At 35.9% G+C, this 16,650-nt stretch overlaps 1 protein-coding gene across 5 annotated transcripts in view; it reads right to left on the bottom strand.

Annotated features, from left to right (window-relative positions):
• The window catches only part of Nmd3 (NMD3 ribosome export adaptor), a 25,191-nt gene extending 8,608 nt beyond the window's left edge, over nt 1–16,583 (bottom strand). Inside the window, exons 1-10 of one of the 5 annotated variants that reach the window (XM_023699731.1) lie at nt 16,492–16,583; nt 16,017–16,156; nt 14,565–14,699; nt 13,037–13,133; nt 7,224–7,304; nt 5,435–5,563; nt 4,983–5,073; nt 3,604–3,682; nt 2,858–2,954; nt 22–139 (exon numbers count right to left, since the gene is read on the bottom strand). In XM_023699731.1, coding sequence (XP_023555499.1) covers nt 22–139; nt 2,858–2,954; nt 3,604–3,682; nt 4,983–5,073; nt 5,435–5,563; nt 7,224–7,304; nt 13,037–13,133; nt 14,565–14,699; nt 16,017–16,060 — 871 coding nt within the window. In that variant the 5' untranslated portion in view covers nt 16,061–16,156; nt 16,492–16,583. Of the gene's footprint in view, nt 1–21; nt 140–2,857; nt 2,955–3,603; nt 3,683–4,982; nt 5,074–5,434; nt 5,564–7,223; nt 7,305–13,036; nt 13,134–14,564; nt 14,700–16,016; nt 16,175–16,491 lie in introns of all 5 variants that reach the window. The other 4 variants (XM_004639857.3, XM_023699733.1, XM_023699732.1 and 1 more) reach the window with 4 other exon arrangements.
• Between the last annotated feature and the right edge of the window lie 67 nt (nt 16,584–16,650).

Raw genomic sequence — 16,650 nt, 5'->3', positions numbered from 1 at the left:
AAAAAAAAAAAAAAAACTTACCTTGCAGGGTGTTTGGATCAATGAGGTGGATGGCACTGGTTACCCGAATACACACACATATCTGGCTCATATTTCCCAAGCTTTGTGCAAGTTTTGGAGACAGACAAACAACATTATCCTAGGCATAAGAAATAACATTTAAAATGATGCAAATACTAAATAACAGTCTCTGTAAATACTTATCAATGTAAATCAAGTCAACCTGTACTTGTTCAACTAAAACATTTAAGAAATTAAAAATCAGATATAACTTACTTAGACAAACATATTTGTCTTAATTAAAATGCTTTGAGAAATATTCCAGGGTCTATTTTCCAAGCTATTAAGTTTATTTCAAAATTATTATAGTATTTGTTTTATCACTCTACATGTGAGTACAGTGTACATTATTCTAATCAAAGTATATTAGTAGTACATTTTGATGTTCTAAATCTAATTTCTTTCAATATACATAAAAAAGTTGAAAAGAACATGTTTCTCTTAAAAGGTTCCAAGTACCATAAATCAATACGTAATCAAATATTTTAATGCCCAAAGTCACATGTCTACATGTATTTTGAAAAATATTATATAAACCAACAATGTAATTAGGATTTTAGAACCAGGGACATAGCTCAGCAGCATAAGTGCCTGCCTGGCAAGCACAAGGTTCCAAGTTTGATCCCCAGTACCGCAAAAAAAAAAAAAAAAAAAAGATTTTACACCATATTGTACGTAAAAAAGATCTGTGTTATATTTTAAGCTAAAGTAGTCCCTTGCTATTTAGCAGCTCAACTTTTGCAGACTCACTGTTTCACAGGTTTTCAAAAAGTATTAATCTAAATTATCACGGATTTTTCACTGTCTTGGGATTTTGCAATACCATATGGTATATGTATGTTGTTAAAATTATGTAGGTTTATAAGTTTAGAAAATGGTTAAGAACATTTAATCAAGTCTAATCTACCTTAGCTTCAATTCCTTCATAATATGGCTACCTTAGTTATTAAGAGTTATGTTTTTAAAAGTGTGGGAAACATTTATAAGTGTGTTGCAAGGGTTTATAATGCCCTATAATATATATAAATACTAAAATACATTGCTGATTTCCACTTATGGCAGGGGTGTCTGGAATGTAACCTCCACGATAAGTGAAGAACCACTGTATTCACAAGAACAGTCTCTCTGCTACAGGGGACATTTCATGTATAATTCCTCTCCAACCTTTGGTTTTCAGTTCAAGAGTTTCCAAAGACAAATATAGTAAGCTGACCATATTTGTGTGTTTCACCTCTGAAGATTCAACCAACAGATTTCAAAAATACATTTTTAAAAATCTGTACCTGTACTGAACACATGGACTTTTTTGTCATCATTCCCCATAATAGAACAAGTATTACACAAGGCCTGACTATGCCTACCCTAAATTTCCTATGCTCCAGGTCCTGTGCCAAGAAAATACTCACGTTTTAAACCAGAGATTGGCATAAAACGGCCCTCAGAACAAATTCAGTCAAGCACTTGTTTTTGGTAAACTTCTGCTAGAAAGAACACAGAACTGGCCATTTACTTACATATCGTTCTCAGGGACTTTTGTGCAATAATAGGGCTGAAAAGTTGCAAAAGAGATTGTATGGCTTGAAAACAAAAAAATATTTACTAACTGGTCTCTTACAGAAAATCTGTCAACCATGTTTTAGACTCACTCTTTTTTCATCCCTGGTGCTTATACTATAAATTAGGAGGAACACTTGAAAGCTTTAGAGACACAGACCTAGGTAGAAATTCTGACTTGTTATTTTGCGGTTATGCAATTTTAATCAAGTCCCATCTACCTTAGCTTCAATTCCTTCATAATATGGCTACCTTAGTTATTAAGAGACATGAACAAAGTGAAAGAAACTATAGTACTTAGCTATTAATTTTATGTAGAACAATCATAATAAATTATGGCAATTGTCATTTTAGCGATTCACTATCACCATAAATTCCTCCAAGTTAAAGAACTCTGGCAACATAATCCACACTATACACGAGGCACTCAGTAATTTATTTTTTTTTGGGGGGGGGGGAACCAGGGATTGAACTCAGGCCCTTGCACTTGCCAGGGAAGCGCTTATTCTACTGAGCCATCTCCCCAGCCCCCATCAGTAATTTAACTATTGAATTTTCATACATTCATATTTTAACGAGTTTTATCTTACTACAATTAAGTTAAATGATAATTTACATTTTAAAAGTTTTATTCAGATGTTTTCAAATAAAAATGATTCTATGATCTCATTTCCATATAGTTAGACATGGCCAAAAGCTATTCACATACCACAAAATGGCTCACTAATTCCTTTTTTAATGTCACTCTGACAAATCAAATTCTTATAGAACTGTTATACATTCACTAGGATCACAATATTTTTTTTCTTAGAATTTTGCTTTTTGTTCTTAATTTCCAATATGTTTGTGATACATACTGAGTGTATTTATCATGGGAAGTTGGTACATATATATATATATCACACATTTTAGTCTTTTCTATTTCACTTTCCTTCAACTTTCTCCCTTCTCCCTCTTACCCTAGAACCTAGTCCCATCTGCAAAAGGTCTACCTGCCTGTTTAGGATTACAATTTTAAGGAACTTGTAGACTTTAAAAAACTATACTCACATCTTCTGATCTTAACACACCAAGTAAAATGTACACCAATTCATGATTATAAACACGTCTCCCTTTTTGTATTTTTTAATAAGACTGAATGTCAGAAATTATGTATGAAAGTTAGTTGAAGTGCAACCACTCCAGAAGAAAAACCAGTTAATTACTTGAACTCCTATAGATATGGATTAAAAAACAAAAGTACCTTGCATATTGGAACGATTTCCACAGAAAAAGTACTTTTGTAATTGTATGTGTTACTATGGATATCCTGAGAGATCAGCCTTTGTGATGCTTTACATCTATTTAAAAAAAAAGAATAGTAATGTAAGGTCTTATTCTATAAAACTTAAATACCAATTTTCATCAAATCAAATTATCACTGCCCAAGGTCTAAAAGAGGTTTTTGATGCCTGTTACGACAAAGCCCAAGCATCCACTTTTATTTAAAAACCTTTATCCATGTATCTGCACCCCACCTATTTTCAACCTTATCAAGCTCCAAAATGCTCCCTTGGATCAGAATACTCTATATACATCTATTAAAACGCCACAGTACTACTCACTTGCATCTTTGTTCACTAGTCTCACCTTTTAATATAAACTCTACCTATGAAAACTCCATCTTTCAAGTGCAATCCACCTACTCTCTGAATCTTGTACCCAAAGTCCTCCTACTCCCATACACTTTCATTTATCCCACAATTGATCTGTATTTCAGACCTACAATGCTTATTATCATGTAGGTCTGACTCCCCAAAGAGATTTTTATATACTCTTTAGCTAGCATATTCAACAAAGTGGCTAACCCAGTAAATGCTTCCTGATTGTGTAAATATTCCCATTAAAACTTTAAATATTTTAACGTAAGACATCTAAGCCTGCAGAACAGATGTGTCCAAATCCATTCCCATTTCCTTGGACTCAGTCACATTTAGGTTCACAACATACCTACAAGGAACTGTACACTGAAGAAATTCTACCATCTTCTGAGCATGCTGTTTTGAGGAATAATAGAAATCCAGACCATCTTTTAAAAAAGAAAAAGAAAAAGCCATATAAAGAATTCTGCAAAATAAGATATGCAGGGGCCAGGGAGATGGCTCAGTAGAATAAGCGCTTCCCTGGCAAGCACAAGGGCCTGAGTTCAATCTCCGGTTTCAGCAAAAAAAAAAAAAAAAAAAAAAAAAAAAACAAGATTTGCTTCTGCTAATATCACTACATCATAAAATCCGTATTTGATAAAAATCAAACTATTAGAAAATAGTAAGCAGTAAAATGTAGCCACAACAGATTAAGGATATCTCTTAATACTTGCCTGGCAAAATGACAGACAAATGCTAATAAGCAAAAACAAGATGTACAATTTTAGTTCTAAAGGGAGGGGAAAAAAAACTAAAGGATAATTGGAAAGATTCTCACCCTGACTAACTATATATACTAAAGGATAAAAATAAGAGAACGAAGAGCATTTTATGTGATAAGTGGAATAATTTATACTCTTAACAGACCTAGTAATGGGTCAAGGAGATAGCTCAGCTGGACAGTGCCTGCCTAGCAAGTGCAAGATCCTGAGTTCAATTCCCAGTACAAAAAACAAGAAAGAAACTAAAATAGTATTTATGTATCACTTCATCATTACTGTACTGAGTGTAGGCTTCTCAATTATACCTCTATTACAAATACCTCAGGCATAAGAAAAAGAACTTACAGAGCTCCAAGATAATTTTGTTCTTCAAAACAGAACCTTTCTCTCCACTTTTTATTTCTAATGACTTTTATATCAGCAATTTATACTGTCTTAATATTGTTACTGGCTTCTTTCACTTCTCTGGATGAGAGCAGGAATATTAATTCATCTGCATGTTTTAAGAACCCAAACAACAACTATCACAAACTAGATGCTTGGGAAATATACTGAACTATGATGGGAGAAGGAAATTAACAACAAACACCAAAAATCGTACTCCTAGATATGTGCTACCCAACAGACTAGCCACATATTAATCAAACACACTTAAAGGAATTTTAAGTTAAAACAGCAGAAATTTTTTTTTTGGCAGAACTCAGGATTGAACTCAGGCCCTTGTGCTTGCCAGGGAAGCAATTATCCTACTGAGCCATCTCCCCGGCCTGAAAAATTTGAAAAATTCGTTCCTCTGTTGCACTAGTCACCATTTAAATACTTAAAAACACCAAAGGTGGCTAGTGATTTCCATATTGGCTAGCACAGATGAAAGATAAAGATTATTTTCTTCCTAACAGAAAGTTCTTCTAGATAGTAACAACTGAGATATTAATAGTAAAGTGTTTCAAATTCTTTAACTCACCATGAATCTCCTTGATACGAAGTGTATTCTGATGCACTCCATACTTCAGAATCAACTGCTCCAGATAGTAGAATGTTTTTTTGTGCAAAGTCTAAACAGAAATGCATTACTGAATCAATAAACTAAATGCCAAAGGAAACACTTTCAAACACATGTACATATCTATAAATATAAACCCACTCTGCAAATCAACCTCTCAATCTTGAGATGTGAGCCTACGGCAGAGTATTAATGCTTCATACTATTAATTTTTCAAATAAAAACAATCTTTAACAATTATGTAAAAGCAAAATAGTGATCTATTTCCAAAGGTGAACGAATGCTCCAGAGACTTTCTCATACATAAAGGATATGGAAAAACAAAAGGTTTAAAGAGATGGCTTTTATTAACTGTCTTTAATGGACCAAAATGAATTACAAGATGTAAGACTTACTCATCTTCTATTATTTACCTTTTGTCTGACTTGAACCACAGCCTTCCAGAAATCCTTAGCTTCTACTCTGTGGCAATCTCCACACATCTGAGACTGAACAACATAATCTACCACAAACACCTGCTGAAGGATAGCACCATTCATCACCTGAAAAATAAATTATACTCTTTCATTCTTATAGTTTAGCTTAACTATAAATATCTTTCTGTATTTCCTTTTTTTTTAGCACTCAGTCCACCCTGAGAGTGGGGTTAGCGTGGTATATGGTGCTGGGGATTGAACCACAGTTACCTGTACCTGCCTAAGCTTGCCTAAGCAGGCACTTTAGACTGCTGAGCCATTTTGAATATTTTTCTTAAAAGAAGATGCTTTAGTAATTAAACTTTTTTCTATGAATGTTTTGAGGCTATTTGCCAAATTTGAAGTCATAAAAATAAGTTATATTATTTTAACATACATAAGTTTTAATTCATAAAATTAGATTAGAGGCCGAGGAGATAGCTCAGTAGAATAAGCGCTTTCCTGGCAAGCGCAAGAGTCTGAGTTCAATCCCTGGTTCCACCAAAAAAAAAAAAAAAAAAAAGAAAGAAAGATGAGACTTAATTTTAGGAAGAAAGTATGCAATGTGTTAATTATTGAAACTGTCCTACCAATTTGATTTGAAACTGTCTCATTGCTATTTGTTTCTGAATAAAATTATGGAAAAAAATAAAATAAATATACAAAAACTAAAAAAAAAGATTAATACTTCAAATTTACCTTTTAAGTGATTGTAACAATATGCTTTGAAGAACTACCATGTACACACATGCATGTTTATGTGTGAGGAAAATCCTCAAAAAGAAGATATTTCTTTTTCTTTTTTTCTGTATTTAGCACAGGGTCTACAGGATCTCACTATGTAAAACAGACTTACATTGATTCTCCTGTTTTCAGCCTCCCAAGTGCTAAAAACATAAAGGTACGCGCCACCATACCCAGACTCAATTGCTGTCTCAGTGAGCCCCACAGGCAGGGCCAACATGGCATGCTGGGGATCAAACCCTGGCCACTGCGCTCTGCCTAACCAGGCCAGTCCCGCAAGAAGATATTTCTTAATGTAATGATTCCCAAACACAAAGCATTATAAATCACCTAAAAAGCTTCTTAAACATGCAGTATAGAGAAAGAGCATAGATCTGTGAGAAAAAAACATGCCTAGAATGCCTGAGGCCCTCCCTGTGTTCAATCTTTAACAACACAGAAAAACAAAAACAAACAAAACACCAAAAAGAGAAATATATGGACTTCTAGGACTCACATTATGATTCTGAATCCATAACTATGAGTATGATGATCAGCCATATTTGCCTTAAGTCACATTTTTCGTTGATTTTTTATACCTTTATGTTTTTATTCATTTGGTAAAGGTCTCGCTGTGCAGCTCAGACTTGTAGTGATCCTCCTGTCTCAGCCTCCCCAGCACTGGGATTACAGGTGAGCACCAGCATGCCCAGTTTCCATGGCCAGCTCAGCTCTACCCTCGCATGCAGTACTGAGTATCAAACCCAGGTCCGTGTACTTGCCAGGCAGGTGCTTAGACCATAAACTATGTCCCCAGCCCCTCAGCCATGTTTGTACTTGAGTCCTTTTCTTAATAAAATGTAACAAGTCTTTCTCTTCACGAACAAATTATTTATACAGATGATCTGAAAATAAGACATTAAGAATACATTTTTCCTTTTAAGCTATTTAAGCCATAAAATAACTTACCCTTATTCTCATTACCTGCACTTTAACCATGCTTGGAAAACAATGTATAACTTACCTCCTTCTGAACAGTCAATTTAACTTTCAGTCTCTTAGAATGGGGCTCAGTCCAAACAAAGCCTGCATCTACAAGCCGTACCTTCAAATAAGCAAACAACAAAAAGATATACAAATTCCCACATAAAGAAAGAACAGATAAAAGTATCTCATTAAAGAACAGATTTAATAAGGTCCTTTAAGGGATTCATGATCAGCATTTCTACATTCCATCATAACAAGAAAGACTTATCCTCAGCAACAATAGCAGCAAACAACATGACAGCTCAATGACATTATTAGGGCAACTAATACAATTCAAGCAAAAATTAAAGTACCTATATAAAAAAATTACTTTCTCTAAACAACTTGCATTGTTCTTTGAATGGAAAATGTATACTATATATGTGTAGATTTTAAGAAAGTAAAGAGCTGGTGGCTTCATTATCTATAAGAAACCTCATGCACCTAAGTTTCCACTTACACTAAATCTTTAGCTTCTTTTTTAAAGAAACATTCATTAGAGCAGGTTTCATGCACTGAATATAAAAGCACAATAACTCACTGCTAAACCTGCAGCATCTACAGTAGTTAAATAGATTTAGGAGAGTCTAAGCAAACAGATGATAATTTTATCAAGTATTATTTGCTAAGAACTAGTCTACCTAGAATAGATACAGCATTCTAAAGTAAAACTGTCCTCTTATGACTGGCTCCCCTAAAGCAAAACCTCATAGTAAACTAAGCATGTCAGGTACAGAGAATAACAAGCAGCTTCCTATTCCCTCAGTTTCCATCTGGAATCAAAAGGAAGCTCCAAGGGCAATGAATAATACTGCTCTTCCATCAACATCCATCCCCAATCTGCATGAATGAAAAAAGGGTCCTTGGCATACACCTCAGCATTCCTCAACACAGCCTCACCATGTATCTGCCCTTACACAGCCAAAACTAATCAATCTTAATCCTTTGTCCTTCTTTATCACAGTCCCAGAAACCTCAGTAATCCCTCATTTCTCACACTGATTTTCACATAGTTCTACACAGTCCCTATTCTGTCCTCACCTAGCAGTCCTTCCAAACCCTTTTACTCTGCCGTCTAGAACTCAACATTCATTACAAATGAAATTTCCTAGATCCTTAATTGCTTTGGTGATCATTCCCTCCATTTTCTAGTCCTTCTGATCACACTACATTCTCATAGCTTGTTAACATGATGACCATTTTCTTCATTTTGTTTCTACCACCAGACCAGGAGCCAGACAGGTGCCCTTCTTGTTCTTCACTCCTAATGCCAGATCCTTCTTCCTACTGCTTCAATATACCTGTTATGGTTTGTGTATAGGTGTCCCCCTAAAGCCCCATGCAGTCTTGGGGCAGATTCTGGAGTTTCTGATTGATTATTCTGAGTGTGGATGCTGCACCTGCCCTGGGGCTGGTAATTTGTATTACAATGTAAGGAGGGAAGAGAAGCTAGCAGCTTGAGCTGCTGCTACCCCTCCCTTGTGCTCTTGCTCTTTGCCTCCACCATGAAAGGTTGTTTTCTGCTATGTGCTGCTCTGCCTTGGACCAAGCTGAATATGGATTGAAACCTCCAGTAACTGTAAGCTAAATAAACCTTTCCTTCCTTCATTTTGAGCATCGGGTATTTGTCCCAGCAACGAGTAAAAAACTAAAGCAACACCCATGCTCAATCTGAAGTCATTATCAGACTCTACCACCTATTACCCTTTGGTATAGCTATCTGTTAATCCTTTTATCATTTGCTCTCATTTCTCAAAGATTTTAGTTCTTAGCTCAGTGTCACTCCTTTTAACATTATTAATACTCAGTAATTTCAGTATCCACAGATGACCCCTGATGTCTCTATTCTTTGGTTCCCATCTCAAAGATCTTGATCTCTTTCCTGTGTCAGCTACCTCTTTTTACCAGTACCTACAACCCCTCCAAAATCCTACTAACCATTTATCTTTCCAGTATATTCTGTCTAGTTCTTAAGTGCCAAAAATCCTTTAACACAACAGAAAAATTTTTTCACCCTCCCATCTTTTCATTATTTCTTATCCCACCTCATCTAAACACTTCCATCCTATGCCAAGTTAAGTTGAAAATCAACCAGAAAACATCAAAATTACTCCCACATATATACTCTCAATTCCCTTAGTCCCTCTCATTTTATCTTAGTCAATAATCTAAATCAATGTGTTAAATTCAATGCTTTCCCTGCTGTACGTATTATCTGGGCAGTTGGTGGGGGTGAAAAATAAATGCACAGCATACTCATCACTACTCTTCACATTTATAACCCTGTTAGGTCTGTCTAGCACCCAATCATTATTCTAGTGCATTTCTTCTCTCACTGTCCTAGAGGACTACTTCTTACTTTTCCCCCCTCTCCTCAAACATTAAATAGCTCTTTTTTTCACAGCTACTGCCCATGCTTCTGTTTCCTCTGAAGAGAATTTCCAGAATCTCTCACATACCAACCTCTTCTCTGTTACCACCGATAAATTGCCTATTATCAACACCAGCCCCCTTCCAGAGCAAAGACAGATCTTCTATTTTGTTCCATGCAATTTACAGCTTCCCAAAACTGTGCTTAGCAAAGACTAAACGCTGTACGAATATATAAATAAATGTGTCTACTATGCGCTATATTCTTTTTTCTATACCTCAAGGACATCCTCCAGTCAATTCTGTGGTATATTAAAAGGTACAAATTCCATGCAGAAAAAAAATCTAGGAGGGGGATTAGAACTGTTCACAGAGGAGTTGAAATGTGAAATAAGAGTATCTAGGGGAGGCTTCTAAAAGAAGAAAACATCTGAGTAAACATCAAAGGTGGTAATGAAAGGAACTATGCAAAAACCTGAAGAGTATTATAGGCAGAAAAAACAAGTAGGGAGACTATAGGTAAGAGCCTACTTGTCTGGTTGGAGTGAAGTGGTGAGAGAATAATTAGGGATTAAGTCAAGAAAGTTATAAAAAGTCAAATATGTTAACAGAGTATGACTTTGCAAGAACTGGTTTTTGCTTTCTTGTCTATTGTCATCCTCCTAAAGAACTCAATGAATGAGACATCAAGAATAATTTACTTTCTAACAAGAGCCACCAAAAAGTGAGATTATTATCTGGATAAAATAAAAAGCAAAATCTGGAGTCAAATGCTGAATCGGATTTAAAAAGGAATGAATTTTTTATTACACAAGAAGGAAACAGAATTTGTAGTTCCCTAGTACAATCCCTACTGGGTTGATTTCAGACTGGTGAACAGAAGGCAGTTTTGGGGTTTTACAAGCTATGCTGAGAACAGGAGCACAGGCAATGGTTTGGATATTTGGGAAGAGGACAATTCAAGCACTTGTTACTATTTTTCTACTTCAACTTCTACATTTACTGGCTCTTAATCTTTAAAAAGTATACTCAGAAGTAATAAGAATCATAATAAAATTTTTATAATTCTTAGGATTTCTGCTGATTTTGCTTATAAAACCTTATTTAAATAATAAAGTTGATGTTTACAATTTTTTACAGAATTAAAAACCTATTATATAAAAGTAAACTTAAATCATTTAAGTAAAATAGGTATATAGAGGACAAAAGACAGACTAGATAGAAAATAAGATTTGCCAGTCCCTCTAGCTGCTGTGTTTAGAATAGATATTAAGGGTAGAAGTAAAGCCATCAGCATAAACTTTAGGAAGTAATCCTAATAATTCTGAAAAATGATGGCTTGCATCAGAAGTGAAGATGATGAGAAACAGATTCTGGAACCGTTTTCATGGTAGTCATAACACTTACTGGTGCAGCTGGACATAAGAAAGGAGTTGAGGATGACATCTGCTTTTTTTTTTTTATGTATTTAATACAAGGTCTACAGGATCTAGAGAGTCTCGTGAGTCTCCTGTTTTCATCACTGGGATTACAGCCTCGCACCACCAGGTCCAGTCTCACTTGCACTCTCAGCATGTCCCAGAGGATAGAACCCTGGCCACTGCGCTCGTCTAAGCTGGCGCTTTAGTCTGCTGAGCTATCTGGCCAGCCCTTATCTGCTGTTTTTTGACTTGTAATTATTACCTCCTCTACATATCACACACATACCCAAGCTGAAATAAAAGCTAAGACAGAATAGAAACTTATTCACTGCTATATGCCTATCAACAAAACTAGCTTATCACAGAACTGGCAATTATTAAACATATGCTATACGAAATAATGAGTTATTAAAATGCATCAGACACTTGACAAAAGTCTTAAGTATAAAAATGAAAAAAATAAATAAAATATACACATCTAAAACACACTGACTCCAGGCAAAAAAAAGTCAGAGAACAGATGAAAACTTTTAAAAGAAGAAGAAAAAAAGAGTTATACATTAAGTATTCCTAAACTGAAAATCTGAAATCCAAAATATTCCAAAATGCAAAAATATTCTAGAGTACGACATAATGTAGAAAATGGAAAATTCTACACCACAAAACTGTTTCATGCATAAAACTACTTAAAATATTATTAAAATTATACTCAGGCCACATGTATAGTGTATGTACATAAATGAATTTCGTGTTTAGATTTATGTCCCACTCCCAAAGTATCTTGTTATATAAAAATAAATAATCCAAAATTTTTGAAAAAAAAATAAGAAATCTGAAATACTTCTAGTCCCAAGCATTTGAGACAAGGAATATTCAATCTGTATCAAAATTCTCAGAAAAATTTAAGAACAAAAATACATTAAGGGATAGATACACAGTTACTTTCTTTTAGTTCAATGAGAAGAAAGGTTTATACTAATATTTTTTAGACAAGATATCATGTCTGCAGCTTGTCCTCTGAATAGCCACTACAAGACAGTAATATGCAATGAATTAATTATTGTAACTGTCCTACTAACCTGTTTTGTAACTGTTTCATTGCTATTTTATTTTCTCATTAAAATGAATGAAAAATTAAAAAAAAAAATAAAATGAATAAAAATTTTAAAAATTACATTAAAAACATGACTTTGGAACTTAAAAAATATTACTGCTTGAAAAAAATTAATAGAAAAAAGACTGGAAGATAAAATATGGGAAATTGCCAAGAATATGAGGGAAAAAGTTTTTTTCCTTATTTTAAATATTAAGGGCAAAAGAGAAAGGCCAAGGGCCAACATCTGACTAACAGAAATTCCATGGTGTGGAGGAAAATAAAGCAAGAAATTCCAAAAAACTATTGCATGACATTTTCTCAGCGCTTAAGAATCAGAAAAGCTTTCAAACAGTCATAAAGTATGTATCAAGAAGTAAACAGGACAGTAACCAAACCATATTTGCATTTTGGAAACATCTATACATGGACTTGAAGCGATAGGCACATTTTTTTTCCACAGCAACAATAAAGAAGTTTTAAAAAGTCAAATACTAAAATCCCCCTAATAACATAATCTCCCATGTTATTTTTTTTCCCCATGTTATTTAAAAATCGTTTATATAAAAATTTTTCAGAAGAAAAATATTGGGGGCCGGGGAGATGGCTCAGTAGAATAAGCGCTTCCCTGGCAAGCGCAAGGGTCTGAGTTCAATCCCCGGTTCCGCCCCCCCACAAAAAAGAAAGAAAAATATTACATATAAGAGGTTCTCAAAGAGTTGGGGCTATAGTTCAGTGATAGAGCACTTGCAATGTGCCTAGCAAGCACAAGGCTGGGATTTAATAGCACCACAAAAAAAAAAAAAAAAAAAAAAAAAAATGGGAAAGGGGTTTTCAACAAATAATGAAGATCATAGGAGAATCTTCTAAAAAGGAAAGTTTTTCTAAAAGCATGCCTATAAATACTGATTTTTAGCTGTGACTTACCTTACTCAGGGGGGCTTTGATTTTTTTCAAACACAAAGCAAGAAGTTCCCTGGATTCTAAAGCACACTGTACCCACATTCCTGGTGGCTGAAAATATCTGTGGAAGAAAAAAAAAATCATACTGAAATCCAGTACCTCTCAGGAAAGAAATTTCTGTCCAAATACATACGTACAACACTGATTTTTATTCAAGCAAAACACAGTAATATAATACTCAAGGTTGTTCTCAACCATTTAACCCAAATGTATTCTTAGTTTGAGTGAACTTTCAATGAGACCAGTACCTTTAGCTTAAAAAAAGTAAAATTCTGCCTGAGAAAGCCAACTGAGATAACCTATTAAAGTGATCTTATTACTTTGAGTAAAAATTCCAGTAGGCATGACAAAATGTCCAAAAGTTCCTTGAAGCTATGTTCTCAAAAACAGGTCAAAATCATCTCAAAATTATATTGAAATTATTCTGTACTTCTAAAATGTTGAAAACTGCTTATGTCTCATAAGAAAGATTAGTACATCATATACTGTATCAGATTATTCATTTATATATTAAGTCTTTTTTTTAAATTTTAAATAGTATAATTCACTTTTTAAGATTTTAGGTAAAACCACCTTAAAACCTAAATCCTTTCAATTTCAGTCTTTATTTCAGCCCATTCCAGGCAGGACTCACTGGATTTCCTTTCCACCTACTACACTCACTTTAATTTCTCGTTGTTAGGGTTTCTATCTAGGTGTTTCCCAAAAGCCTCACGCACTCATTGGAGCTCTGAGGAGGTGAGCAGTTCATGGGAGCTGGTAATCATCAGACAGTGGGGGGGCCTAGAAGGGCATTCCTGATAAGAACAGATACTACACTTGATCTTAGCCACATCAAAGGGTTCTTCCTCCTCCCACTTCACTGGACAGTCCCCTCCAGAATGCTCCTCTGCCACACATCCTGCCTTGGAGCCAGCTGACTATGAACTAATAACTTGAGCTAAAAGAAAACTCTCCTCTTTTAATTTGCAGTTGTCAAGCACTGTGTTGCAGCAACAAAAAAGTGACTAAGACATTTGTGAACCTTAATTTTTAAAACATAAGTCACTTAAAACATAAGGTGCTACTTATCACAACTTCTAATAACTGAAAAAAATTAATGACAATAACATTAACGTGTCCTTCACAAATTGCTCTCATTTGTCCTTACAAACATCAACTCTTCTTTTCCAGTTACATACATCAAACCTATTCTTTAACAAAAAAAGAACTGATTCAAATTCCTTTACAGTATCTTCACCATATAAGTAGGGTAAACAAAGTAAGCATAATACAAAATTGCAAATTCTAAAATCTTTGGCAAAGATTTTTTGAGACAGGGCCTGACTATGTAGTTCAGGCTGGGCTGGCCTCTAAGCACAGCACACAAATAAAAATTAAATCTCTACTGCATGAACTTCATTCTATGCACCTTGCACTTCTCAGCATAACCCAGTGATTCTCTTTATATAAATCACAACTTTAAGTAGAGTAAAACAAGAATGCACTGTACCTTTGACACTGCTTGCAGAAAGAAATGGACACTTGTTTTGGAATGCCTTGGCTGATGTCAACTTTACTTCGCAGACAGGCGACACAAACATTGGCAGGATTTGGACTAATCGGGACACCACACTCACAGCACAAGCTTGAATAAACAAAAGATAAATTTTTGAAAATTGCATTTTATAAACATCCTAGCTAAAAAAAAAAAAAAAAAAAGCAAACAAAAACCTTCAAATTAGTCCATATTTCTGGTTTAAAAAAAAAAAAAGACACAACCAAGCAAGGTGGCCCTTGCCTGCACTCAGGAAGCTGAGACAGGAGGATTGCTTAGAGGCCAGTACAGGCTACACAGAAGAGTTCAAGGCCAGCCTGAACTACACAGTCAGGCCCTGTCTCAAAAATGAAAAAAACAACAGAGAAACAAAGGATTTTAAAGATGCAGAAGACTAGCCAGCACATGGTTGAACACAAGAGAGATAACAGCTCTAAGGCAGGAGTACCTCAAAGTTATGCCTAGCGTGGAGACTTAGCAAGATGCTGTATAAAACAGAAAAATAAAGGAGAATGGGGAGGATAGGAATGTAGCTCCATGTGAAGGACCTGGATTCAATCTTGAGTACCAAGAAAAAAATCAAATCTGACTCATCAACCCCATTTGTTCTGATCACTTTGTCTAATGTCCAACTTAATGACTTAGCTCATTTACTCAGGACCTATGGACGGATGACACAGCCTGAGTTAGGTAGCAGACGAAAAACTAAAACAAAGAAGACTATATCTTTGATAAACACGCCTTAATACCATCTCTTCGATAAACATACCTTAAAAGTTTTACTATGGAAAATTTATAACTGATGTCTAAATCATTTCTAATAGTAATCAGACAACAATATACTACCTATAAGGGAAAATTTAAAAAAAAAAAACCACAAAAACAGGGATTGCCAAAATATAAGCATTTACCCAGAGTAGAAATACTTTCAATAGTAAATATATCTACATCTAGTGACTCAGTGTAAACAGCAACAGGATAATTCTAGGTGTATTAGGTGCAGAAAAAGTTTGAGAACTACTAATAGAGCAATGCTGTCCAAAATAAAAGTTTGATAATCTTCTAATGGTTGCCAATGAGCACGTGAAAGGAGGCTAGTTTGACAGCAATAATATTTAATTTTATAATTTAAACAGCCACATTTGGCTAATGGGTGCATGGTGGACAGTGTCAATCTACAAGGATACACACACTTTGTATTTAGCCTTCTTAAAGCATTGGATTTACTAAAACTTTATAACAACACTGAATTCGACTTTCTAAGAAAAAAAAAAACCTCATCTAGTGCCACTTCCTACAAAAGAATCTTTCCCCCATCAACAAGTCTTTACTAGTTAAAACATTAAATTTCACGGACTCGGCTTAAAATCTTAACATTTAAAGAGATCTCTAAGGGTGGGCACTCACATGTGTCCAGGGCTGTGGTTGGTGGACTCCGTCATATACTCCATCCTTCTGAACACCTTGATTTAAGAAGGGCAGGGGGTGCGTTTCATTCATTTGTCTAGTCCCCGCTTTATAAAACTAATCATCCCGCTGCGGCTTCTCTGAACAAGGCGACAGAGCTGTGTAAGAGGCACGAAATGTGGAAAGCCACTTACAGGCACTTTGAGAATTAAGTTTCTAGGCCGGCCAGGACGACCTCGGCCACATGGGCCGCGGACCCCAAGCCTCACGGGGAGCCTGCCCCTGCCCCCCACCGCGGCCGACCTCGCCCGGAGCCCCCGACCGCGTCCCCACCCGGGACCCCGACACCCGGCGGGCGGCGCGCACGCGGAGCGTTCGGGGCGGGCTGACGTCGGCCGGGTCCCGGAGCCCGCTGCACTCCCACTCCGGGGACCCCGCTCACGCCTGCTGCCCCGGCTTTGGCCCCGGAAACTACCTGGCACCTCAGGGTCCGGCTGATTTACCGAAAAGTGACTACAGAACCAAAACCTACACCCTGCCGGCCTGTCTGAGGCTACCAGCATGCGCCTTGCCCGGCCAAGATCTCGCGAGAGAAGTCAAAGTCCCGCGGGATGAGGGAGGGGAGGGCAGCAAG

Source organism: Octodon degus, unplaced genomic scaffold (assembly GCF_000260255.1).
Source record: "Octodon degus isolate 3935 unplaced genomic scaffold, OctDeg1.0 scaffold00115, whole genome shotgun sequence".
NCBI classification, from domain to species: domain Eukaryota; kingdom Metazoa; phylum Chordata; class Mammalia; order Rodentia; family Octodontidae; genus Octodon; species Octodon degus.
This window is presented reverse-complemented; position numbering and strand designations above follow the sequence as displayed.